The 25388-nt window shown below is 41.7% G+C and overlaps 1 protein-coding gene across 1 annotated transcript; it reads left to right on the top strand.

Moving 5' to 3' along the window:
• Positions 1–24236: 24236 nt before the first annotated feature.
• On the top strand, positions 24237–24891 carry LOC124622502 (prostaglandin reductase 1-like). Its single transcript, XM_047148220.1, has one exon. The coding sequence runs from the start codon at positions 24386–24388 to the stop codon at positions 24707–24709; it is 324 nt and encodes a 107-aa protein (XP_047004176.1). The 5' UTR covers positions 24237–24385; the 3' UTR covers positions 24710–24891.
• Positions 24892–25388: the final 497 nt, after the last annotated feature.

The following is a 25388-nucleotide window of genomic DNA, read 5'->3' as shown; positions in this document are numbered from 1 at the left end:
CAACGCGAGTATCAATGTCGCGATACGATAAACCGCAATCGCTATAGGCTACAACCCGACCTCCATCAAAGTCGGAAACGTGATGGTACGCATTTCTCCTCCTTACACGAGGCATCACAGCAACGTTTCACGAGGCAACATCGGTTGGGCTGCTGTTTGTGTATGAGAAATCGGTTGGAAACTTTCCTCATGTCACCACGTTATAGGTGTCGTCACCGGCGCCAACGTCGTGTGAATGTTCTGAAAAGCTAATCATTTGCATATCACAGCATCTCCTTCCTGTCGGTTAAATTTCGCGTCTGTAGCACGTCATCTTCATGGTGTAACAATTTTAATGGCCAGTAGTGTACCTTTACAGTCGCTCCCATCAGCCATCACGCCAAGGGTCAACTTGGTTTGTTTGGGCTGCACGCCGTGCTGGGTCCCAACGGCCTCGTATCACTAGCAGTCGAGATGATAGGCATCTTATCCTCATGGCTGCGGTTACCCTTGACGCTGCATCACAGACAGGACCGCCTATGATGGTGTACTCAAAGACGAACCTGGGTGCACGAATGGTAAAACGTCATTTTTTCGGATGAATCCAGGTTCTGTTTGCAGAATCATGATGGTCGCAGCCATGTTTGGTGACAGCGCGGTGAATGCACGTTGGAAGCGTGAATTAGTCATCGCCATACTGGAGTATCACCCGGCGTGATCGTATGGGGTGCGATTGGTTACACGTCGCGGTCACCTATTGTTCGCATTGGCGGCACTTTGAACGGTGGACGTTACATTTCAGACGTGTTACGACCCGTGGCTCTACCCTTCATTCGATCCCTGCGAAACCCTACATTTCTGCAGGATAATGCACGACCGCATGTTGTAGGTTCTGTACGGGCCTTTCTGGATACAGAAAACTTTCGACTGCTGTCCTGGCCAGCACATTCTCCAGATGTCTCACCAATTGGAAAACGTCTGGTCAAAGGTGGCCGAGCAACTGACTCGTCACAATACGCCAGTCACTACTCTTGATGAACTGTGGTATCGTGTTGAAGCTGCATGGGCAGCTGTACCTGTACACGCCATCCAAGCTCTGTTTGACTCAATGCCCAGGTGTATCAAGGCCGTTATTACGGCCAGAGGTGGTTGTTCTGGGTACTGATTTCTCAGATTGTATGTACCCAAATTGTGTGAAAATGTAATCACATGTCAGTTCTAGTGTAATACATTTGTCCAATGAATACCCGTTTATCATCTGCATTTCTTCTTGGTGTAGCAATTTTAATGGCCAGCAGTGTGGTCTGCGACTCGCCACGAATTCCTCTCCTGTGCCAACCTCCTCATCTCATAGTAGCTCTTGCACCCTACGTTCTCAGTTATTTGCTGGATGTATTCCAATCTCTGTCTTCGTCTACAGTGTTTACCCTCTAACAGCTCTGTCTAATACCACGGAAGTTATTCCCTGGTGTCTTAACAGATGTCCTATCATCCTGTCCCTTCTTCTTGTCAGTGTTTTCCACACGTCCCTTTCACTGTTGATTCTATGGAGAATCTTCTCATTCCTTATCTCACCAGCCCACCTAATTTCCAAAATTCGTCTGTAGCACCACGTCTCAAATGCTTGGATTCTCTTCTATTCCGGTTCTCCCACATTCCATGTTTCACTACCATGCAATGCTGAGCCCCAGAAGTTTGCTCGTAGATATTTCTTCCCCAAATTAAGACCTATGTTTTATCCTAGCAGACTTCTCTTGGTCAGGTATCCATTTTTTACCAATGCTAATCTGGTTCGTGATCCGAAATTCTGATGTTAAGTTTTTCGCTGTTCTCGACTCTGCTACTTGTCATTGCTTTGAGTCTTGACTCTTGTAAATATTGTTTATTATCTGAAAGATAACGTCTATTCAAATTTTTCTTCAGTCTTCAGCTTCCATTATCAACCGCAACGTCAGAACTGTGTCTCTAGCGCCTCTACCTTTCCTAAATCCATATTGATCATTCTCTAACAGATCATCAAAGAAGCAATGATGGGAAATAAAAGAAAGGTTCAAGAGTGGGATTAAAATTCGAGGTGAAATATCAATGATAAGATTCCCCGAAGAAGCTGCTATCCTGAGTGAAGCGGAAGAAGAATTATAGGATCTGCTCGATGGAATGTCTGTTGAGTACATAATATGGACTGAGAGTAAATCGACCTGGAAAGAACGTTGGACAATGTAAAATGGTGCAAGATGTTCGAAATTCTGACAAAAATAAGGCTAAGCTATAGGGAGAGACTTGCGAAATATTTGTTACTCTATATCCAGAGATCATATTTATACGTAAAACAGTTTTAGGTTTCCACAGGAAATTGATCTAACTAAATAAAATACATATAGTCTCCATCACGCAAAATATTTAAGAAGTAATGTACTAGTACTTATTACAATTTTATTTAGTTATAGAGCACGATAAACTCATAGTGGTGTTCTTCGAACGAGCTGTGTGACACATTGAATTGTGCTGCTGATAGATGTCACGGTGCTGAGGAAAAGCAAAGTACATGTGGTGGTGGGCACGATAGATGCATTCTTGTGTTGACCAATTGTACCTTGCAGAATTACGAGATCAGTCAGAGAGTGCCACGAGGACACTCCCCAGACCGTAACGCTCCCTTCTCCGGTCTGGACCATCCCGACGATTGTTGCACGGTGTTTTCTTTCAGAAGTTTAACGTCATATACGGGAACAGCCATCTGCCAAATGGAACATAAAACGTGAATCATTTGAAATGGTCACGTGAGGCCACCAGTGAACACCCAGTTGCGGTACTTCCGAGCAGATTCCAGCCTTCGTTGACTAACGGCATAACGGCAGCCAGAATGAGTGCGTGAACCAGTCCCGTAAGCAACAAAGTTCGCAGTATGGGCGTTGAAGAGACCCTGTTGGTAGCCCCTTGGCTCATCTGGGTAGTCAGTTACTTACCAGTTGCATGTCTGTTCACCCGTACATGTCTTCAGCCGTCGTTCACCCCTGTCATCAATGTCTCGTGATGGACCACAGTTGCCTCATCTCCGGTTTTGGATAGCACCATTCTGCCATGTCCGGTATACTTTAACCACTGCCGAACGCGAACAGTTTACAAACTTAGCTGTTTCCGAAACGCTTCCACCCTGGATCCAAAAGTCGATGATCATGCTCTTTTGGACGTCAGATAAATCGCTCCGTTTCTTCATTACAACAGCTGCACTGCTTTCCGCATCCCCTCGACAGGCTTCGTGTACCGTCCACTGCTAGTGCTACCACTTGCCGTCTGTGAGTGGTTATTGGTTGTTGACGTCGAATATGGGCGTAGGTCACATTAATGTGACTGTATCGTGTAAAAGCCTATTGTGGACTATGTTTTATACTCACATATTATATTTTTGGAGATCTGTCGAAATCGGCATTGATCCACCAACAGAACCCTTAAGAAACTCAGCTACTCTCTTCGGCCACGAGATCTAGAACGCCAGTGCCCATGTTGATGTAATATTCTTTGGCTTTAGAAAGGAGTCTTACAGAGTTCCACACTCATTTAGCGAACAAAATACGAGCTCACCGAATATGGGACAGATCTGTGATTAGGTTCAGTACTTCCTTGCAGACAGAACTCAACACTCTATCTTATCATAAAAAAATTTGATGGATGTAAAGGTAATATCAGGAACACCACAAAGAATGTGTGGTAGGATCATTCCTGTTGACAGTATACATAAAAGACCTTCTGAGCAACGATCTGCAGAGGATGGATGACTGGTGCAGGGACTGCCAGTTGACCCAGGACATAGACAAATGTAAGGTATTATGAATGAAATCCACTGTAAAAACTTCCTGGCAGATTAATACTGTGTGCCGGACCGAGACTCGAACTCGGAACCTTTGCCTGGCAAGTGCTCTACCATCTGAACTACCGAAGCACGACTCACGCCATGTCCTCACTGCTTTACTTCTGCCAGTACTCGTCTCCTACCTTCCAAACTTTACAGAAGCTCTCCTGCGAACCTTGCAGAACATGGCTAAGCCATGTTCCGCAATATCCTTTCTTTCAGGAGTGCTAGTTCTACAAGGTTCGCAGGAGAGCTTCTGTAAAGTTTGGGAGGTAGGAGACGAGATACTGGCAGAAGTAAAGCTGTGACGACCGGGCGTGAGTCGTGCTTCGGTAGCTCAGATGGTAGAGCACTTGCCCGCGAAATGCGAAGGTCCCCAGTTCGAGTCTCGGTCGGGCACACAGTTTTAATCTACCAGGGAGCTTCATATCAGCGCACACTCCGCTGCAGAGTGAAAATCTCATTCTGGAAAAATCCACTATAGTTCGATTATACTATTGAATGGTTCAAATGGCTCTGAGCACTATGGGACTCAACATCTGAGGTCATTAGTCCCCTAGAACTTAGAACTACTTAAACCTAACTAACCTAAGGACATCACACACATCCATGCCCGAGGCAGGATTCGAACCTGCGACCGTAGCGGTCGCGCGGTTCCAGACTGAAGCGCCTAGAACCGTCGGCCACACCGGCCGGCTTATACTATTGACAATAAGTCACAGGGATTGCTGTAAAACATCTAGCAGCAAGCAGCTGGTTAGATCTAATGCGTAATCACCACACAAAACAAAATATGGGAAAGGACGATGTGAGCCTGTGATTTACTGGAAGAATCTAAAGGAAATGTAACTCATCCATAATAGAAGTGGCATATTCTACCGATTATTGAATGTTGTTCATCAGCCTGGGATCATTTCCAGGTTTGATTAATCGAAGAAATAGAGAAGATCCAATGAAGAGCGACACCTTTCATCACACGATTATTTAGTCATAACAAGAACGTTATGGAGATGCTCAACAAATTCCAGTGGCAGGTGCTAAAATAGAAGCTTTGTACATCGAGGTGAGGTTTTCTATTGAAATTCTTAGAGAGTAAGTTGCAGGAAGAGTGAGGTGACATACTATTTCCTTCTACATACATCTTATGAAATTATCGCAACGAGAAAAGCAATGAAATTAGAGCTGATGTAGTCGGTTACTGTCAATAATCCGGAATGAGATTTTTCACTCTGCAGCGGAGTGTGCGCTGATATGAAATTTCCTGGCAGATTAAAACTGTGTGCTGGACCGAGACTCGAACTCTGGACCCGAGTTCGAGTCTCGGTCCGGCACACAGTTTTAATCTGCCTGGAAGTTTCATACTGTCAACAATATTTCCCAAGCGCTAATCGCGAATAGAGCACGTGCTGTGTCCAGGCCTTGTGCCTACTGAGCCAGCAACCAACAGGTTATGCTGGCACAGACGTCACAGGGGATGCTTTTAAGACGAGAGACAATGTATGGCTGTGCTCTGTCTGGCCACCAGGCAGCAACCCAAATGCGGCCAAGGCTGACTGCAACATAATGTTATTACGTACTCGCACTGCCTACTCTAAGTACCTAGACATCTGACACTGTTTGTGTATCAGTTTTCAATTACAGCTGAGCACTAATCTCAAATACAGACCCACACTTCCCTTCAAAATTATCGATTATTATACAGTCCGCCAGAAAAATGAATACACCCTTTGTCAGGTTCTATCGAGAGATCGATATTGTTGTTCGATTTGAGTCATGAGTGTGTCGTAGTACGGTCTTTGGCTCAACAGATGTTAGTAGTACTTTCATCTCGGTATTCACAAAACACAATGGTTCGGGCACGCTTGACATTCGAGTAACGACAATGTATTGTGAAGTGGCTTTTCAAGTTTGATAATGCCGTTGAAGTGCAACGTCAATGGAGACGGGAGTTTGAAACAGAACTACCAACCTGCTTAATAATTAAACGTATCACTGTCAAGTTTTAATTGCATAGGACGATTTGCGATATCCACAAAGGATGATCAGGAAGACAGCATACAGCTACAAGTCCTGCTTCGGCGGCTCTCGTGTTGGAAACGTTTGTTAATTTTCCACAGAAGTCTGCTACGCAATGTGCATATGAAGTGGGGGTTAGCAGTACTAGTCCAGAATGAGATTTTTCAATCTGTAGCGGAGTATGCGCTGATATGAAATTTCCTGGCAGATTAAAACTGTGTGCCGGACCGAGACTCGAACTCGGGACCTTTGCCTTTCACGGGAAAGTGCTCTACCAACTGAGCTACCCAAGCACGACTCACGCCCCGTCCTCACAGCTTCACTTCTGCCAGTACCTCGTCTCCTACCTTCCAAACTTTACAGAAGCTCTCCTGCGAACCTTGCAGAACTAGCACTCCTAAAAGAAAGGATATTGCGGAGACATGGCTTAGCCAGAGCCTGGCAGAAGTGATGCTGTGAGGATGGGGCGTGAGTCGTGCTTGGGTAGCTCAGTTGGTAGTGCACTTGCCTGAGAAAGGCAAAGGTCCCGAGTTCGTGTCTTGGTGCGGCACACAGTTTTAATCTGCCAGGAAGTTTCATAGAAGTACCAATGTACAAAGAATTCTGAAATCTGCAAAGTGGAAAGTTTACATTCCACGATTACTGCACGTGATTAATGATGACGATCCTGATCGCCGAATGCAGTATTGCGAAGGGCATCAGCAAATGGTGATTAATGAGGAACAATTTGTGTCGAAGAAGAGTGGAGTGACAAGGCACAATTTGAACTTAATGGAACCGTGAAACGGCATAACAGTTTGTACTGGGCACTGGAAAACCCGCATGTTTATGTGGATAAAACAGTCTATCTACCAGGGGTTCACGTGTGGTGTGGACTATCATCTAGAGGCTTAGCAGGACCCTTTTTCTTTTATGCTACTGTCACTGGAAAAGGGTACCTGGAAATGTTATGCGCCTCAATTTTGCCGGGTATACGTGCGCTTTATGGAGCTGATGAAGTGGTCTTCTACCAACAGGTCGGTGCGCCACCACACTACCACCTAGCTGTACGAGCTCTCCTAGATGACAATTTTCCGGGGCATTGGATTGGACGAAGAGGGCCCATTGAGTTCCCTTCACGGTCGCCAGATCTAACACCTATGGACTTGTGGGAAACTGTGAAAGATAACGTCTATTGATACAAGCAACGCATGCAGGAGGAACTTCGCCAGGGGATTACAGCGACATGTGCAGCGGTTTCCACAGTAAAATTGACTGACGTAGTTGCCGCGACCGCTCATCGTTCTGTTATTGCGTATAGCCGCCAGCGGTGAACATTTTGAACATTTAAAGTAACCATGTGCTAAACTAAAGGTTATACAACATGTGCGATCAATTATTATATGTAAAATAAACACATAAGTAATAATTTTCCTTTCTTACAGTGGGTATACATTTTTCTGGCGGACTCGATATTTTGGGATTTTCCGCAAAGCTCCATAGCAACTCGGTTTTCGAATCATCGTTATATCATAATTTGGCAGTTTGTTTTTTTTGGATCAGAGTAAACCATTTGATCAACAATTACATAAAAAGTCTTAGTTTTTACCTTAGACCTTATTTCGGGCGCGATTTTACATTATCCTTACCCGTATCTTCCACGCCGTACTCTGACAGCTTACATACGACTGCAGTGCTATGTACTCTGGCCAGAGAGTTTCGCTTTTGTTCTGAAGCTGCTAGACTTCTGCGATGCCGCTACTCTTCTCTAAAAATCTTGCGTACAACTACATTAATACCGTGCTTCCAAAAATCAGGTCACTACTCTGAAACTCCAAACAAACAAAAGCCATTGGTACTTTGTTTTGCAGGGCGCATGTACTAAAATTAAGACATTGCAGGATTTGTCTTTGTCCTTGATAGCAGAAGTATTTGTTCATTAACACGCGGACATATAAGAATTTCAAATTCTTAGCAGAAATATTGGCAACTGTCATCGGTTGATGGCTAAACGTTCGTCCTCTTATGATACTTCCATTTTACCGTTAAAAATGCTTTCTCAAATGCGACTGTGTTTCACGTACAGAATACGGTTTCAGACTCTTGCTACAATTCATAATAAAGAAACTAACATTCCAGTCATTGTGCATTTTCAATTTTCTTCCCCACTCGAGATACAACGTGAATTCTATTGTAGTTGCTTCCAACGTTACGAATTTCTAGAACATAAGAAAAAAACAGGAACCTCATTTTACCAAAATCACGAAGTTAACAATATATAATTATCACAGATAATTCTGTAGAAGGAGTAAACAGCTAATTTATGCAACGGAGAGCTCATCTGAATAAAATTACTTCTATGGTACGTAGACTACAATAAATTGTTGTTCCTTCTCCATTGTTAATGAAATCTAAAAAGGCGCTTAGATTAAACATTTATGAATAATTAAAATTTTCCCATACCAAGCGTTATGGTCTTCGAACTTTGACTTGAAGAGATGTAATCAGCTTGAAATTATCCTTTCCATTTGTCGTTGGATCTGATCAAATTTCGGGGAATTTTAGATTCGTGAGCAAAATCATTTCAACCTGGATTACGGTACATTGTGATTTTAGTGTGACCGAACGATCTTGCACAATGATTTATCAAAATAGGTGTAATCCCATGCATCTGTACGACCACTCCAATTTAAGTAGATCGCAGTTTTTCCACATATCATCAAATTATTGACCACAGTTCCGTCGTCTACTTCTAAATTTACAGCTACGTCTACATAACTACCCTGCAGTTCACAATTAGGTGTCTAGCAGAGGATTCATTGAATCACCTTCACACTATCTCTTTGCCGTTCCACTCTCGAACAGTGTCCGGGAAAAACGAACACTTAAAAACTTTCCAAGCGAGCTGATTGCTCTTACTTCATTACAGTGATCATTTCTCCCTATGTAGGCGAGCACCAACTTAGCTGGGGACTGAAATTTCATGAGAAGATCATGCCGTAACGAAAAACGCCTTTGTTTTAATGATTTCCAGGTCAACTTGCCTGTTATATTCGTGACACTGTCTCTCCTATTTCGCGATAACGCAAAACGAGCTACCATTCTTTGAACACTTTCAACGTACACCGTCAATTTAATCTGCTGCGGATTCCACACCGCGTAGCAGATGGGGATTGACAAGTGTGATGTAGGTAGTCTCTTTAGCAGACCTGTTGCATCTTCTAAATGTTGTGCCAATAAAGCGCAGTCATTGGTTCACTTAACCCACAACATTATCTATGTCATCGTTCTGGTTTAAGTTAGTAGTAAGTGTAATCCCTTAGTATTTAGTTGAATTCGCATCTGTGTGATTTATCGAGTAACCGAAATTTAGTATATTCCTTTTAGAACTCTTGTGGATGACTTCACAGATATCATTATTTAGAGTCAAAGACGACTGTCGCATCATACAAACACCCCGTCCAAATCGTTTTGCAGTTGGTTTTGATCATCTGGAGATCATTGTAATGACGTAAGAGGATTCAGAGCTGGCTTCAAAAGTTTTAAGTGTTCGTTTTTCCCAGACGCTGTTCGAGATTGGAACTGCAGAGAGATAGCTTGAAGGTGATTCGATGAATGCTCTGCTAGGCACCTAATTGTGAACTCCATATTCCTTACTCATCTTTGGACATCTTTATGAGCCTTAGGAACATTTTTAATAAATCAATATGCAAGCAATTCAGAATTAGAGGCCTTATTTGATTGAGACAGGTGTTGACAGATGTGAAAATTACCGAACTATCAGTTTAATAAATCACGGCTGCAAAATACTAACGCGAATTCTTTACAGACGAATGGAAAAACTGGTAGAAGCCGACCTCGGGGAAGATCAGTTTGGATTCCGTAGAAATATTGGAACACGTGAGGCAATACTGCCCCTACGACTTATCTTAGAAGCTAGATTAAGAAAAGGCAAACCTACGTTTCTAGCATTTGTAGACATAGAGAAAGCTCTTGACAATGTTGATTGGATTATTCTCTTTCAAATTCTGAAGGTGGCAGGGGTAAAATACAGGTAGCGAAAGGCTATTTACAATTTGTACAGAAACAAGATGGCAGTTATAAGAGTCGAGGGACGTGAAAGGGAAGCAGTGGTTGGGAAGGGAGTGAGACAAGGTTGTAGCCTATCCCCGATGTTATTCAGTCCGTATACTGAGCAAGCAGTAAGGGAAACAAAAGAAAAATGAGGAGCAGGAATTAAAATCAGTGGAAAAGAAATAAAAACTTTTGAGGTTCGCCGATGACATTGTAATTCTGTCAGAGACAGCAAAGAACCTGGAAGAGCCTGAACGGAATGGACAGTGTCTTGAATGGAGGATATAAGATGAAAATTAACAAAAGCAATACAAGGATAATGGGATGTAGTCAAATTAAATGGAGTGATGCTGCAGGAATTAGATTAGGAAATGAGACATTTAAAGTAGTAAATGAGTTTTGCTATTTGAGGAGCAAAATAACTGATGATGGTCGAAGTAGAGAGGATATAAAATGTAGACTGGCAATGGCAAGGAAAGCGTTTCTGAAGAAGAGAAATTTGTTAACATCGAGTATAGCTTTAAGTGTCAGGAAGTCGTTTCTGAGAGTATTTGTAAGGAGTGTAGCCATGTATGGAAGTGAAACATGGGCAATAAATAGTTCGGACAAGAAGAGAATAGAAGCTTTCGAAATGTGGTGCTACAGAATAATGCTGAAGATTAGATGGGTAGATCTCATAACTAATGAGGAGGTTGTTGTTGTTGTTGTGGTCTTCGGTCCTGAGACTGGTTTGATGCAGCTCTCCATGCTGCTCTATCCTGTGCAAGCTGCTTTTTCTTATTTTATTACGATAATCATTTCTGCCTATTTAGATGGGTACCAACAAAACATTTTCAAAATCTGAGGAGAGAGTTGGAAACTGAAATTTCGTGGGAGGATCCTGCCACAACGAAAAACGCCTTTGTTTTAATGATTGCTATTTCGATTCGCGTATCATACCCGTGGCACTCTCTCCCCTGTTTCGCGACAGTACAAAGCGAGCTGCCATTCTTTGAACTTTTTCGATGTGCTCCGTCCCTGCTACCCGATGCGGATCCCACGCTGCTCAGCAATACTCCAGAAGACAAGCGTAGTGTTAAGCAGTCTCTTTGGTAGACCTGTGGCACTTCGTAAGTGTTCTGCCAATAATTTTCAGTCTTTGGTTTGCTTTCCCCACAACGTTATCTACGTGATCGTTTCAATTTAAGTTATTTGTAACTGTACTCGCTATGTATTTAGTGCAATTTACAGCCTTTAGATTTGTGTGACTTATCGTGTAACCGGAATTTAACAGATTTCACTCACGTGGATGATTTCACGTTTTCATTATTTTGAGTCAGTAGCCAGTTTCCGCGCTAGCATACATCTTGTTTAAATCATTTTGCAATTAGTTTTGATCGTTTGATGGGTTGACAAGACTGCAAATGACAGCATCATCTGCAAACAATCTAAGAGGGCTGCTCGGACTGTCTCCTAAATAGTGTATGTAGATCAGGAACAGCAGACGGCCTATAACACTTCTTTGGAAAACGACAGGTATCACTTCTGTTTTACTGGATGATTTTTCGTTATATACCACGAATTGTAACCTTTCTGACTGCAAATCACAAATCCTGTCGCGTAACTGAGACGATACTCCATAGGCATGCGGTCTGAGTAGAAATCTTTTGTGAGAAACGGCGTTAAAAGCCCTCTGGAAATCTAAAAATACGAAGTCAATTTGACACCCCATGTCGATAGCACTCATTACATCGTGAGAATAAAGACCTAGTTGTGTTTCACGTGAACGATATTTACTGAATCCGTTCTGACTAGCCGGCCGCGATGGTGGAGCGGTTATAGGCGCTTCAGTCCGGAACCGCGCGACTGCTACGGTCTCAGGTTCGAATCCTGCCTCGGGCATGGATTTGTGTGCTGTCCTTAGGTTAGTTCGGTTTAAGTAGTTCTAAGTTCTAGGGGACAGATGACCTCAGATGTTAAGTCCCATAGTGCTCGGAGCCATTTGAATCATTCGTTCCATTTGTCAATAAACCTCTTTCTTCGAGGTAAGTAATAATGTTCGAACACAGCATATGTTCCAAAATCCTACTGCAAATCAACGTTGGTGATATGGATCTGCAATTCAATGGATTACTTCCTTTTTTGGGTATTGGTGGGACTTGTGCAACTTACCAGTCTGTGGATACGGAACTTCCTACGAGCAAGCGGTCGTGAGTGATTGCTAAGTATGGAGCTCTTGCGTCAGCGTACTCTGAAAGGAACCTGATTCGTGTACAATTTGATTAGCATGCTTTGCGTTCATTAAGTGACTTGAGCAACTTCGCTACACCGACGACATCTACTAAGTTCCTCATGTTGGCAGTTGTAGGATGTTTGACATTAGAGCGGATTATTACAACCGTGGATACTCGCGGTCAGCAACAGCCGCTGATGACCGTTATCCAGAAATTATGATTCGTAGCAGGAGACTGCAGTACAACTGCGCACTGCCTGTTTTAGGAAACGGGAGGGGCTGTGCAATGTGTCCATGGTTGATACTAAAGCAATGTGTAGTAGCCTAATAACCTGTTATCAGTGTTATTCTACGTGCAGTATTACGGTAATTCGCCTCCATCTCTTCTGTGGCATCCGCCGAGAGGTTGGATATAGACTTGTCTTCTGTGGGCTCGTGTCTATTTATAGTTTATGTTTTGGGTATTACGAGGATAATACGCCAAATACGTGTGCTAAACCCTCAGTAGCAAACGTATTGCAACCCTGGGCAAGCCACTGTGGGGGGTGTCGTATGAATTCCATATTATCATACATACACTGGTTAAATGCTCAGCATTCAGGAAAAGTAAGCACATTGGAGAAAATACAGTTCTTGTGCAACACAACTAGTTCTTTATTCTCATGAAGAAATGGGTGCTATCGACAGGGGATCTCAAATTGATAGCATATTTTTCGATAGGTTTTTGACACCGTGCCTCAGAAGAGAATTCTAATCCAATTGCGTACCTATGGAGTACCGTCTCAGTTGTGCGAGTGGCTTTTCTGTGAGAAAGGTCACGTTTCGCAGTAATCGACGGAAAGTGACACAGTAAAACATAAGCAATATCTGGCATTCCCCAAGCTAGTGTTATAGGTCCTTTGTTGTTCCTAATCTACATAAATGATTTAAGAGACAATGTGAGTAGCGCTCTTAGATTGTGTGCACATGAAGTACTCATTTACCGTCCAGTAAAGTCACCAGAAGATCAAAACCAATTGCAAAGTGCTTTAGAGAAGGAATTTGTATGGTGTGGAAAGTGGCAATTGACCCTAAATAATGAAAAGTGTGAGGCCACCCTCACGAGTACCTGCTAAAAGTAATTCGTTACTTTTCGGTTGCACGATAAATGACACAAATCTGAAGGCCGTAAATTCAAGTAAATACTTAGGGGGTACAATTACGAACAACTTAATCTGGAACGATCACATAGACAATGTTGTGGGGAAGGCGAACCAAAGACTGTGATTTACTGATACGTCATTTAGAAGGTGCAATAGAAGCCTACATCTCACTTGTCCGTTCTGTGCTAGAGTACTGCTGTGCGGTGTGGACATCGAAAAAATTCGAAGGGCAGCTCGTTTTTTACTGTCGCGAAATAGGGGAGAGTGTGTTATGGGTAAGATACACGAACCAGTGGTGGCAATCATAAAAACGAAGGCATTATTTGTTCCGGCGAGATTTTTTTCACGAAATTTAAATTACCAACTTTCTCCTCCGAATGCAAAAACATCTTGTTGACGCCCACCTACATAAGGAGATTATCGCAATGAAACAAGAGGAATCAGAGCTCTCAGGGCAAGATTTTCGTTTTCTTTTTGCCCACGCGCTGTTCGAGAATGGAACGGCAGAGAAATAGTGTGAAAGTGGTTCGATGTACCCTCTGCCAGGTGCTTAGTTGCCAGTTGCATGGTAGTCACGTGAATATAGACGTATATTACTATGAGAACCATTTCCAATGAAATCGGTTTTAATCTGTAGATCAACTTACTAGGAGCTGCGAGAAAGCCTCGTTTCTTCTCGTTCGCCTACGGTAGCCGTTAAAAACTGGTTTTAGAATTGAAAAACCCGTCAAATACTAAATCCGTTATAATAATAATTGAGAAGCACCAGTTTGCTTTTGTTCTACAATATTACTTTTATTGCTAACCGGTCCTCGGCTTACAAGGCCATCTTCAGACATTTACTTGTAAGCCGAAAACCGGTTAGCAATAAAAGTAATATTGTAGAACAAAAGCAAACTGGTGCTTTTCATTTATTATTATAATGTTGTTATACCAAGAACCGACGGAAGATTCTGTTAATATGACTAAATCCGTTCTATAATCGTGTTCTTAGTGGCAAAGAATCTCAAAGCTAAAGATACCAATTGCGAAATTTGTACTGTATACTTACGGAATCTCGTCGTCAACGTCTTCCTTAACAAGGCACAGCCTACTGCCTTTACCCAACTGTTTTTCTATTCCGCTTGTAGTTCAGGATCTAGGTGAATTCTACGACTTGTCATTCTCATGAGGTGTTGTCTCCAATTTTCATGATACTTTTGAATCTTTTTAGTGTTGAAAATATATAATTCTGTTCAGATGTCTTCATTTATACATAACTATGTCTCTTCACGTGCAGCCCTTCGTCCTCCCGAGGCGGAATTCTATTGTATTTTTTCTTAATTTTTTGGTAACGCCGTTTTCGCTTCCGTAGGATAAGACAGGAGCCGCCTTCACTTTATAAATTTCTTGGTGATCTCTTATTGTAGTTTATGGCTCATACTCTGCTAACTGTACCACCGGGAACTTGAAATCTGTTATTTTCAATATTGGAGTCAAAATCAAAACGTAAGTTGCAGCCCATGTAAGAGAGTCGAGAGACTTGTTCTGAAACTGAATTATCTAAAACAGTTTTTGATCTGACTGTATATTTCCCTTGCATTGCCAATACCTTCGTTTTATTAAAATAAATTTTAAATTGCTTGCATATTTCTTTCAGCTGGTATACTGATCATTGTGCGTCTTTCTCATTCTTGTGAATGATAACGATAACATCAGCAAACAGAAGAACATTTGTGATCTTAATTCCTTTGTTTGTATTACATTTTCATTTACGGAGAGTGAAGTCACTGTAAATATCAGAATGAATAGCAAATGTCACGTCCTTTTCTTACACCTTCCTTAATACCTATTTCTTCTAATACATACCTACCTATGTTTGTTACAAAGCGTGTATTTTTAAAGACTTTTCACTACCTCTGTTAGGTGATATAGGTTATCCACATTCAGGGGCAATCTTCCTTTGGCTATCATGACTGACGTGGTCGAAAGTCTGCTCAAGTCCAAAATGGCCATATATATGTTTCTGGATTATCATCACTGTGTTTTTCTAAAATCTTCTTAATTACAAAATGAATGTATGATATGATATAAATCAATTTCGTTTCCCAGAAATAACAGCTTCTGTAATATTTTTCTTGTGGTCATTAACTATCGTTGAGTATAGCTAGTAGCCAGAGTTCAGAAGAATGACGCCACGATAGTTTCAGTAGATATGTTGTGCACCATTGCTGTCCTTCGTGTAGGAGTGATAACACGGATGTTCACGGCGCTGACAGAAGTTGAAGGTGGGCTGTGCTATTTGCCATGACGATTTTCTGGAAGTTTTGGCCCTAAATGTGAATGAAGTTATGAATTTGATAAATGTATTCAGTCTCTGTAATATCGATAAAATCGTATTCTTTGTAAGACTGTGTTTGACACCGGCGATGTCGGTCAGAGAAGTTAACTTTGCTTTGTCAGAGTACGTCGGATAACAGCAGTAGCAGAATGTGTTGAACAGTCTGGCAAAGTATTTGATTTGAAAAGGATGGAAGCTGGTCTGCTGTGTTGTGGAGGCAGCATTATTCAAAAAGAATTTTGTAATAATATGTTTTAAGGAAAGATAGTGAGTAAATGAAATTATATTGATGAAAGAACGATAAAAGTCAACTTTTAAGGTAATTTAGTTTTTTATATTTGTAACTGTGTAGCTTCTTGTTGCTAGAACATTGCGTATGGTTGAAGTTTGCTGTAGAAATTTTGTAATGGAGTATATGGTCCTGTCTTATAGTTGAAACAAGTGTCAGGGGAGGCAATAGTATACAGGGGAGTTATTAAGAAATATTTTGCTAACTTGTCTAGACGTGAGGACCTTACGAGAAGGTGTATTGTTGTTGTAGCTTAATGAAGCAGAGCTAAACTTGTAGCCTTTCTTCTCATTTAACACTAGTTAAGATTAGTTTCCCATTTTCATTTATGCTACGGTCGCAGGTTCGAATCCTGCCTCGGGCGTGGATGTGTGTGATGTCCTTAGGTTAGTTAGGTTTAAGTAGTTCTAAGTTCTAGGGGACTGATGACCACTGATGTTAAGTCCCATAGTGCTCAGAGACATTTGAACCATTTTCATTTACTTCCTCAATCGCATTGCACATCGCGAACTGTGCACTGACAAGCGGTTATGAAAAATGGTAATATACTATCTTGCACTGCACATAGCAAGTACGATTAATGAAATTTAATTTTTAACAGTCACACCATTATTCGTAGTAGCAACAAGTTGCGGAGCAGATGAGTGTTCAGTGCCCACAGGTAGGCCAATAAATTTAAGTAACACCAAAGTTCATGTTCCAATGGAAGGCACGGTGTTTGGCAGAGTGTATTTGTGAAAATAATATCAGTATCACTTCAGAAGTTTTGCACCAGTAAAAGATCTTGTGAATTTTCATGCAGTTTTATCAGAAAGTCAGATGTTAATTTGCTGTTTAATTACAATAACAGTACTGGTACAGTGATTTTTTGTAAGACTAACGATAAAGATTAGTAATATTCAGGGCCAACATTTTTAAATGAGTAATTTTGTTTTGCACTGAGATGGCGTATGTAAATTTCATTGAAAACAGATTGCCCTCTCACAGACCAATTGTTTGATGTACGCGCTAGTGTGTATCTTGCATCGTGTAGCGAGATCCTCAAATTTCCCTTTAAAAATAAATTTTCACATAGTTACGAACTTCACATTGACGAACACGAGGTTGAAAAAATAAGTTGCTTCCAAAAGTGATCGTCCGTTTTCCGTGACCAACGAAATGCTTAAGGAATTGGACTGTGTTTGTCTAAATACGTCCCTTCTATAATCCGATCTTCTTTTTGAATGCATTCCCATAAAATCAGAAAAAAGATGTTTCTCCCTTGCAATGTCTTATTGTGGGCAGTGTGCAGTCAAGTCCACTTAAAATACTAGGTCTCCAGTCCTTTCTGGATGATCTAGTTTTCAAGCCTCCTCTCCAAACACCCCGTCCTCCTCTTTTTCATAAATTCACCAATAGCGTATTGACTTAATCGACGTACTTTGTAGTGATATATAAAGTCTCCATACCTTCGATCAGTTCCATGGAAAACTGCTACAACTGAGAGTGGAATAATGTGAGCGACTTCAGCAATTTTACTACTCGTACCACTCATTTCTACCAGTGTGGCATGCCTGTACATGTAGCACAAAAAGATTCTTGATCTGCAGAACACTGAATTCCGTCTGTCGATAGTTGTAATTTTTCGCTCTTTCATTGTTCGCTAATTCTTTAAATTGTTTCTGCATGGTATTGTAATATACAAGAAACTGATATAGGCATGCGTATTCAAATAGGGAGATATGTAAACAGGCAGAATACGGCGCTGCGGTGCCAATGCCTACATACGACAGATGTGTATGGTGCAGCTTTTAGATCGGTTACTGCTGCTACAATGGTAGGTTATCAAGATTTGAGTCTGGTGTTATAGTTGCCGCACGAGCGATGGGACACGGCCTCTCTGAGGCAGCGATGAAGAGGGAATATTCCCTTACGATCATTTCAAAAGTCTATCGTGGATATCAGGAATTCGGTAAAAAATCAAATCTCCGAGATATTTGCGGCCGGAAAAAGATCCTGCAAGAACGGGACCAACGACGACTGTACAGAATTGTTCGACGTGACAGAAGTGCAATCCTTCCCCAAACTGCTGCAGGTTTCAGTGCTAGGCCATCAACAAGTGTTAGCGTGCGAATCATTCAAAGGAACATCATCAATATGGGCTTTCGGAGCCGAAGGCCCACTTGTGTACCTTTGATAACTGCATGACACAGAGCTTTACGCCTCGCTTGGGCCTGTCAATACCGGCATTGGACAGTCAATGACTGGAAACATGTTACCTGGTCGGACGAATCTCGTTTCTAACTGTATCGAGCGGATGGACGTGTACGGGTATGGAGACAACCTCATCAATCCATGGGCTCTGCATTTCAGCAGGGGACTCTTCAAGCTGGTGGAGGTTCTGTAATGGTGGGGGTGGTTGCAGCTGGAGTGATATGGGACTACTGATACGTCTATATACAACACTGACAGGTGACATGTACGTAAGCATCCTGTCTGATCACCTGCATCCATTTATTCCCATTGTGCATTCTGACAGACTTGGGCAATTCCAGCAGGACAATGCGATACACCACGTGTCCAACAGAATGACTCCTGGAACACTCTTCTGAGTTTAAACATTTCTGCTGGCCACCAAACTCCCCACACGTGAACATTAATGAGCATATTTGGGATGCCTTGAAACATGCTGTTCAGAAGAGGTCTCCACCCCCTCGTACTCTTGCGGATTTATGGACAGCCCTGCAGGATTAATAGTGTCAGTTCCCTCCATCACTACCTCACACATTAATCGAGTCCATGCCACGTCGTTTAGCGGCACTTCTGCGTGGTTGCGGGCGCCCTACATGATATTAGTCAGGTGTACCAGTATCTTTGGCTCTTCAGTTTAGTTTCACAGCAAATTTGCTGTACCCATCACTTATGCAAATGCATAAGACATATTGGGAATAATAATCCCTCTCTTCTATCATCCCCATTCCTTTTTAGAGACTTGTGACGATGGATTGAAAGACTGCTTATTTTGTGCTAACAGCCACTGGACCTGTGAACGTCTGTCATACCACAAACAAATAGCGGACGGTAGACAGCGCTGACACCATGATTCTGCCCAGCTGTAAAGAGTCGTGCCTACCAGCTTATGACACACTGCAATACTACACTACTGGCCATTAAAATTGCTACACCACCAAGATGACGTGCTACAGACGCGAAATTTAACCGACAGGAAGAAGATGCTGTGATATGCAAATGATTAGCTTTTCAGAGCATTCACACAAGGTTGGCGCCGGTGGCGACACCTACAACGTGATGACATGAGGAAAGTTTCCAACCGATTTCTCATACACACAACACACCTGCTCCACTCGCTACTCCCGCCAGACTCCCACTGCCCGCGCCCCACGCGGCAGAGTTAACACTCCCAAAGATCCTACACACTTTGATTCTGCACACGACCCATCGATGTAATCGTTCGATAGCAGTTTTCCCTAGACAAGACCCAGCGTAAATATACAAATAATATTTACGAAACAAACCAATTATACATCGACATAAGTGCATAAATATATATATATACAAACAGTAAAACAATTACAATATATAAAGAGACAGAAATGTCATATCTTGAGGTAACAAAACAAGGAAAAAAAATAATAGTACAATAGATGAAAATAGGAGGATATGCATTTCCGGCGTTACAAGGCACGGTGTTTGGCAGAGTGTATTTGTGAAAATAATATCAGTATCACTTCAGAAGTTTTGCACCAGTAAAAGATCTTGTGAATTTTCATGCAGTTTTATTCAGAAAGTCAGATGCATTAATTTTTATGTTCATTTGCTGTTTAATTACAATAACAGTACCGGTACAGTGATTTTTTGTAAGACTAACGATCAAGATTAGTAATATTCAGGGCCAACATTTTTAAATGAGTAATTTTGTTTTGCACTGAGATGGCGTATGTAAATTTCATTGAAAACGGATTGCCCTCTCACAGACCTATTGTTTGATGTACGGGCTAGTGTGTATCTTGCATCGTGTAGCGAGATTCTCAAATCTCCCTTTAAAAATAAATTTTCACATAGTTACGAACTTCACATTGAAGAACACGAGGTTGAAAAAATAAGTTGCTTCCAAAAGTGATCGTCCGTTTTCCGTAACCAACGAAATGATGAGGAAAACTATCCAAACAATTCGTGGTAACCGTCTTTTCAGGATGTATCATTTGTTGGACAACTATTTGCATGTTTCTCGAATTGTAAGTAGTTTGTTGCCAATAGTTCTGTGCTCGTTGGGTTAACAGTCATGTGGTAGAATTATATTCAGAGGGAGTTAAGTAAATCATGAAGAGATATGATAAATGCTTAAATCTGACTGGTGATTATGTAGAGAAGTAATGCAAACATCTATAGTAAATCCCCACTAATTCCTTCCCTTCCCGACAAAAAAATAAATAAATAAAAAATTGAAACATATGTGAATTCCTAAGGGACCAAAGTGCTGAGGTCATCGGTCCCTAGACTTACACATTGCTTAAACTATCTTACACCACACACACCCATGCGGGAGGACCCGAACGTCCGCGGTAGGGGCCGCGCAATCCGTGACATGGCGCATCAAACCGCGCGGCCACTCCGCGCTGCTTCCCTTCCCCTCCTATTCACCTGTAGGCCGGAAAGGTTCCGGATGGTAAAACCATGAAAACATTGGTATAGGTTTAAATGTTGATGTGTCACTTAATAATCGTTCTTCTGTTTACACTCTTGAAATAGCTAACTAATTCGTATGAGCATGAAGATTTATTACGTAACTGTCTACAGATGTGCATTCTGAGCGGAGGTTTAATTCACACTCAATCTTTTTCCAAACATGTTTAAACATCCGATGACTCGTGACTTCATCTACTCTGAGGCTCCCCTTAAATCCAAGTGCCGTGCCCCGCTCAAGAAGTGCCTCAAACAAACAACAATACAACACAAAACAAATGTTTGACCATATAAAAATGTCCTTTGCATTAAAATGACTCTTTCATGTATTTTTTAAACATCATTAACATTATTATAATATTCGCTGTAGAAACTTTTTTTATCAATTATATACGGCGACAAGAGTTCTAACTAATAAAAAAATTAATTCTTTTTAATTTTACTATTCACGCTTAAATATTGTACGTGGTGGGAGATTATGATTACTTTTATATAGCTATATAGGCAGGGTTGTAAGGGGTTCAACCAAGACTGGAGAGCAGCATCTCTCTAGGGAAACTGGCCTCTGTATTCCAAGCCGAAATTACTGCAGTCATGGCATGTGAGGAGGAGAATATGCGTAGGTGCTACACTGACCATAGCATCTACATCTATTCAGACAGCCAGGCAGCCCTGAAATCATTGGCAGCTCCTGCAACAAGATCTAAGATTGTTGCAGATTGCCACAGGGTTTTGGTGGAGCTAGGGGGAAGCAATAGAGTGTACCTAGTGTGGGGTCCCTGGCCACTCAGGGATCTGTGGCAATGAACAAGCCGATAGATTGGCTAGGATGGGGGCAACAACTCCATTTATTGGACTGGAACCTGTATTGAAAATCACCAAGGCTTTGGTCAAATTAGAACTACTGAAGTGGCTTAGGAAACAGCACGTAGGATATTGGACCAAGGTCCATAAACAAAAACATGGTAAGGTAATGATGCCCAAGCCATGTTTTAAAAGAAGTTCTGTAATCCTGGGATTGAACAGGAAAGAGATCAAACTCATGACTGGACTGATGACCGGCCATGGGAACCTCAAAAAACACCTACACACAATGAGTATAATGGAAGAGGACCCTAAATGTAGGATCTGTGATGAGGGTGAAGAAACTGCATCACACCTAATCTTTGAATGCATGGCATTAGAGAGTAAAAGATACAGAATCTTCGGGACAACTAGACCTGAAGAAATTGTGTCTAGCAAAAAACTGGTAGAGGGACTCTTTGCACTATTTAAGGGCACTGGTTGGCTTTACTAGATAGACAGGGAGCGGTACCGCACGATAAACCTAGTTTCGGTCCGGGCTGTGGCGGGTTAGACCTAAGCTGTTTTAGCTCTCCTGTTAAAATCAATCAATCAATCTTCTTTCGTTTCGGTTCTTGAGGAAGAATGGGATGGCGTTTCTTCACAAACACACACCTCACTAAAAGTGTCCCTAGGAGGTTTCAAGCTGTCATAAAGGCGGAGGGTGGACACCTCCAATATTAATGTCCATTAATAGGTATCTGGATGCTTTTGATCAGATGTTTAAGGTCGCACCTCCATTCAACGAGATTATGTTGGCTATTTTCAAAAAATTGTATGATGTGTCACTCGTACAAAAGCATATTGTTTGGTTGGCCGGTATAAAGAGAGCTTGAGAGATGAAGTGTCGTATTTGTATTACTATCGCTGAATATACATATGAAAAATAAGAAAAAGAGAATGAAACTGGGCGTGCGTTCACAGCCTCTACTCTTCTCTGGAGACGTCTCAAGGATAGATGTTGATGAGCAGTACTCACGTGTCTTCACTCCGTACTGTACTGATGAACCATAAACCGTTTGCACTCAGTCTCTCAAGCACAACAGCTAATTTTAAAGCTCGAAATCTCATTCTTCACGAATATTCTAACCACGTACTATCTGGTCGAGTCTTGGCGCATTATCATTGTTTCCAGGCCACAGTGTAACACTGACCCGCTAAGGACAGTAGAAAAAAATGACTAGTTATGTTTCATTAACGATAATTACGTGAGTAAATTCAGAAAAATTACACTCTGTGGTTGTTTCAAAACCCCGACAGACAGTTCATTGTACGTACTCATCGCAGGCTTGACTTATGTCACAGTACTCGTACTTCTGCTGTGTCTGTGTGTTCTTGCACTGCAAACGTCTACTGTAAACGGGAGATCTTATGTTTATTACTGTCTTTCTTTGAAATTAAAATATCGACAAAAATATACAGAATAGAAACGTAATACAGAACGGGGAAGCATGCAGCGACGCAACATTTTTTCCACATTAATGATCTGATCTCATCGCCACCTATACAAAATTTTTGGGGGTAATATAAACAAAAGTGGTTAGTTACAAGGATGTACCGGAATCTGTTGTTAGCTATTGAATAGAGCGTCGAGTAACAAATCCAGAAGTTGTCATCTTGAGGTTGAAGCTCTTCTGTCTGTGTTCGTTTACAAACAAATAATAGATGTATACAGAACTCCCTATAATGGAAGTGTGGTCCCCGCCCTCAAAGAACTATCGGACAACACCGACCTATAAGCTCCCCCTCCCCCCCCCCCTTTTCCCTTACACACACATCTTTTAAAAGAAAATACATAGAAATAAATGAAAATAAAATAAATAATTAGATAAAAAAGTAAGTAAATAGATAAGACCCACACCCATTCACACACACAAAAACACGCACACACACACACACACACACACACACACACACACACACACACACACACACACACACACACACACACATACATGCATGCACGCACACAAATCTTCCAAATAGAATTAGTTAATGTTAGGTCGACCATAACATCCCAGGCGTAAAATTTCGAAGTAAATAACTTTTCCACATTAAGATCTATCTGGTGGCAAAAGACAAGCCGCGAAAGAAAACAAGTGCAATAAAAAAACATAAAAACCCAGGAAAACCACTGCATATAAATAGTAAATACTGTCTTCAAAACCCAAATTTATATGTTTACAAGTACATAGTAAAGAGCAATTTTTCCTGTTTAATAGAAATAAAATAAAGGCCCACTGATGATTCTCAATATTCAGCGAAACATATGTGGTAAACAGGAGAAAAGGTAAAACTGGGTGTTTGTGAAGGTGGACCCCCTCCAAAAACTAATCTATTCGGAAGTTAATGAAGGAAGAATGTAGTTGAAATAATAAGACACTAAACAACGCAGTTTTATCATTCCAGTAAAAATGAAAGGCAAGGCAAAAATTATTGTATGATAAACATATGCCACCATAATCAGATATCTATTAAAGCTGCAGAGGAGAAGTGCTAATTATGACCTATTTGTAGCAAAAATTGTGTCGTTCATCTGGAATGATTTGGGAAAACGAGTGAAAATCCGAATCAGGAGCCGGCCGAAGTGGCCGTGCGGTTAAAGGCGCTGCAGTCTGGAACCGCAAGACCACTACGGTCGCAGGTTCGAATCCTGCCTCGGGCATGGATGTTTGTGATGTCCTTAGGTTAGTTAGGTTTAACTAGTTCTAAGTTCTAGGGGACTAATGACCTCAGCAGTTGAGTCCCATAGTGCTCAGAGCCAGCCAGCCGAATCAGGAGTGGATGTCATTATAGTAATTAGCTGTAACTTATTTACACAATGTGAAAACGTCCTCTTGTAGCGATATAACTGGCCTCTCTTCCGCAGGTGAAGTGGCTGAAAGAGGAGTTGGGATTCCATCACGCATTTAACTACAAGACGAATGACGTCACAGAGGCGCTGAAGCAGGCGGCACCTGACGGCGTCGACGTGTACTTCGACAACGTGGGCGGCGAGATGAGCAGCGCAATCATCAACAGCATGCGAGAGTACGGTCGCATCTCCGTGTGCGGCGCGATATCTGGATACAACGAGTCTAATCTCCCGAAGGCTACCATCATCCAGCACGCAGCCATATTCAAGCAGCTCCGCATGGAGGGATTCATGTACATCCGATGGCACGACCGCTGGGGAGAGGGCATCGGACAGCTGATGCAGTGGATCAGGGAGGGGAAAATCAAGTACCACGAGACTGTTACCGACGGCTTCCAGAACACTCCCAAAGCCTTTGTTGGCATGCTGCAAGGAGAGAACCTAGGGAAAGCTGTTGTTAAAGTCTGAAGCGTGAAGCATACTTCCGTACTAGATTTGGGCGCATGAGCAGGGCCAAAGACAATTTGTTACAGTATTTTGTGCAGTGAATTACAAAAGGTAGCTGGATGACTGGGACAGAATATTCTTTAAGAATTTGTTTGTGCTTTCATTTTTGTAAACTAATAAGAAATAAATTTTATAGAAAACCTTTTGTGTGTTGTGTCCATTATTTAACTCCACAGTCAGATTATATGTCCCAGCACGTAATTGTCGCAAAAACAACATAACTTAAGCGCTGCACACCAACAACTAGAAGAGCATGATACGATAGATAATATTCATGTAGCTGGTTAATGTTTGTGTTCTTAAGTAATAGAACCCAAATATGAAGTCCTCGACAGAGAGTGTTCATCAGAGACAAGGGTACCGTCAGGAGTGCCCCAGGGTAGTGTGATAGGACCGTTATTATTTTCTATACACATAAGTGATGTGGCGGACAGGGTGGGGAGCAATTTACAGTTGTTTGCTGATGATACAGTGTGTAAGGTAAGTTGTCGTGGTCGAAACACTATAGAATGAAACAAGATGACTTACAAAAAATTTCTACTTGGTGTGATGAATGGCAGCTAGCTCTGAATGTAGATAAATGTAAGTTAATACGAAGGAGTAGGAAGAACAAACCTGTAATGTTTGGATGCAGCGTTAG

Source organism: Schistocerca americana, chromosome 7, assembly GCF_021461395.2.
Source record: "Schistocerca americana isolate TAMUIC-IGC-003095 chromosome 7, iqSchAmer2.1, whole genome shotgun sequence".
In the NCBI taxonomy this organism is placed as follows: Eukaryota; Metazoa; Arthropoda; class Insecta; order Orthoptera; family Acrididae; genus Schistocerca; species Schistocerca americana.
This window is presented reverse-complemented; position numbering and strand designations above follow the sequence as displayed.

Coding starts and splice junctions, on each gene's coding strand:
- LOC124622502 (XM_047148220.1), top strand. CDS start 24,386: ATGAGCAGCGCAATCATCAACAGCATGCGAGAGTACGGTCGCATCTCC.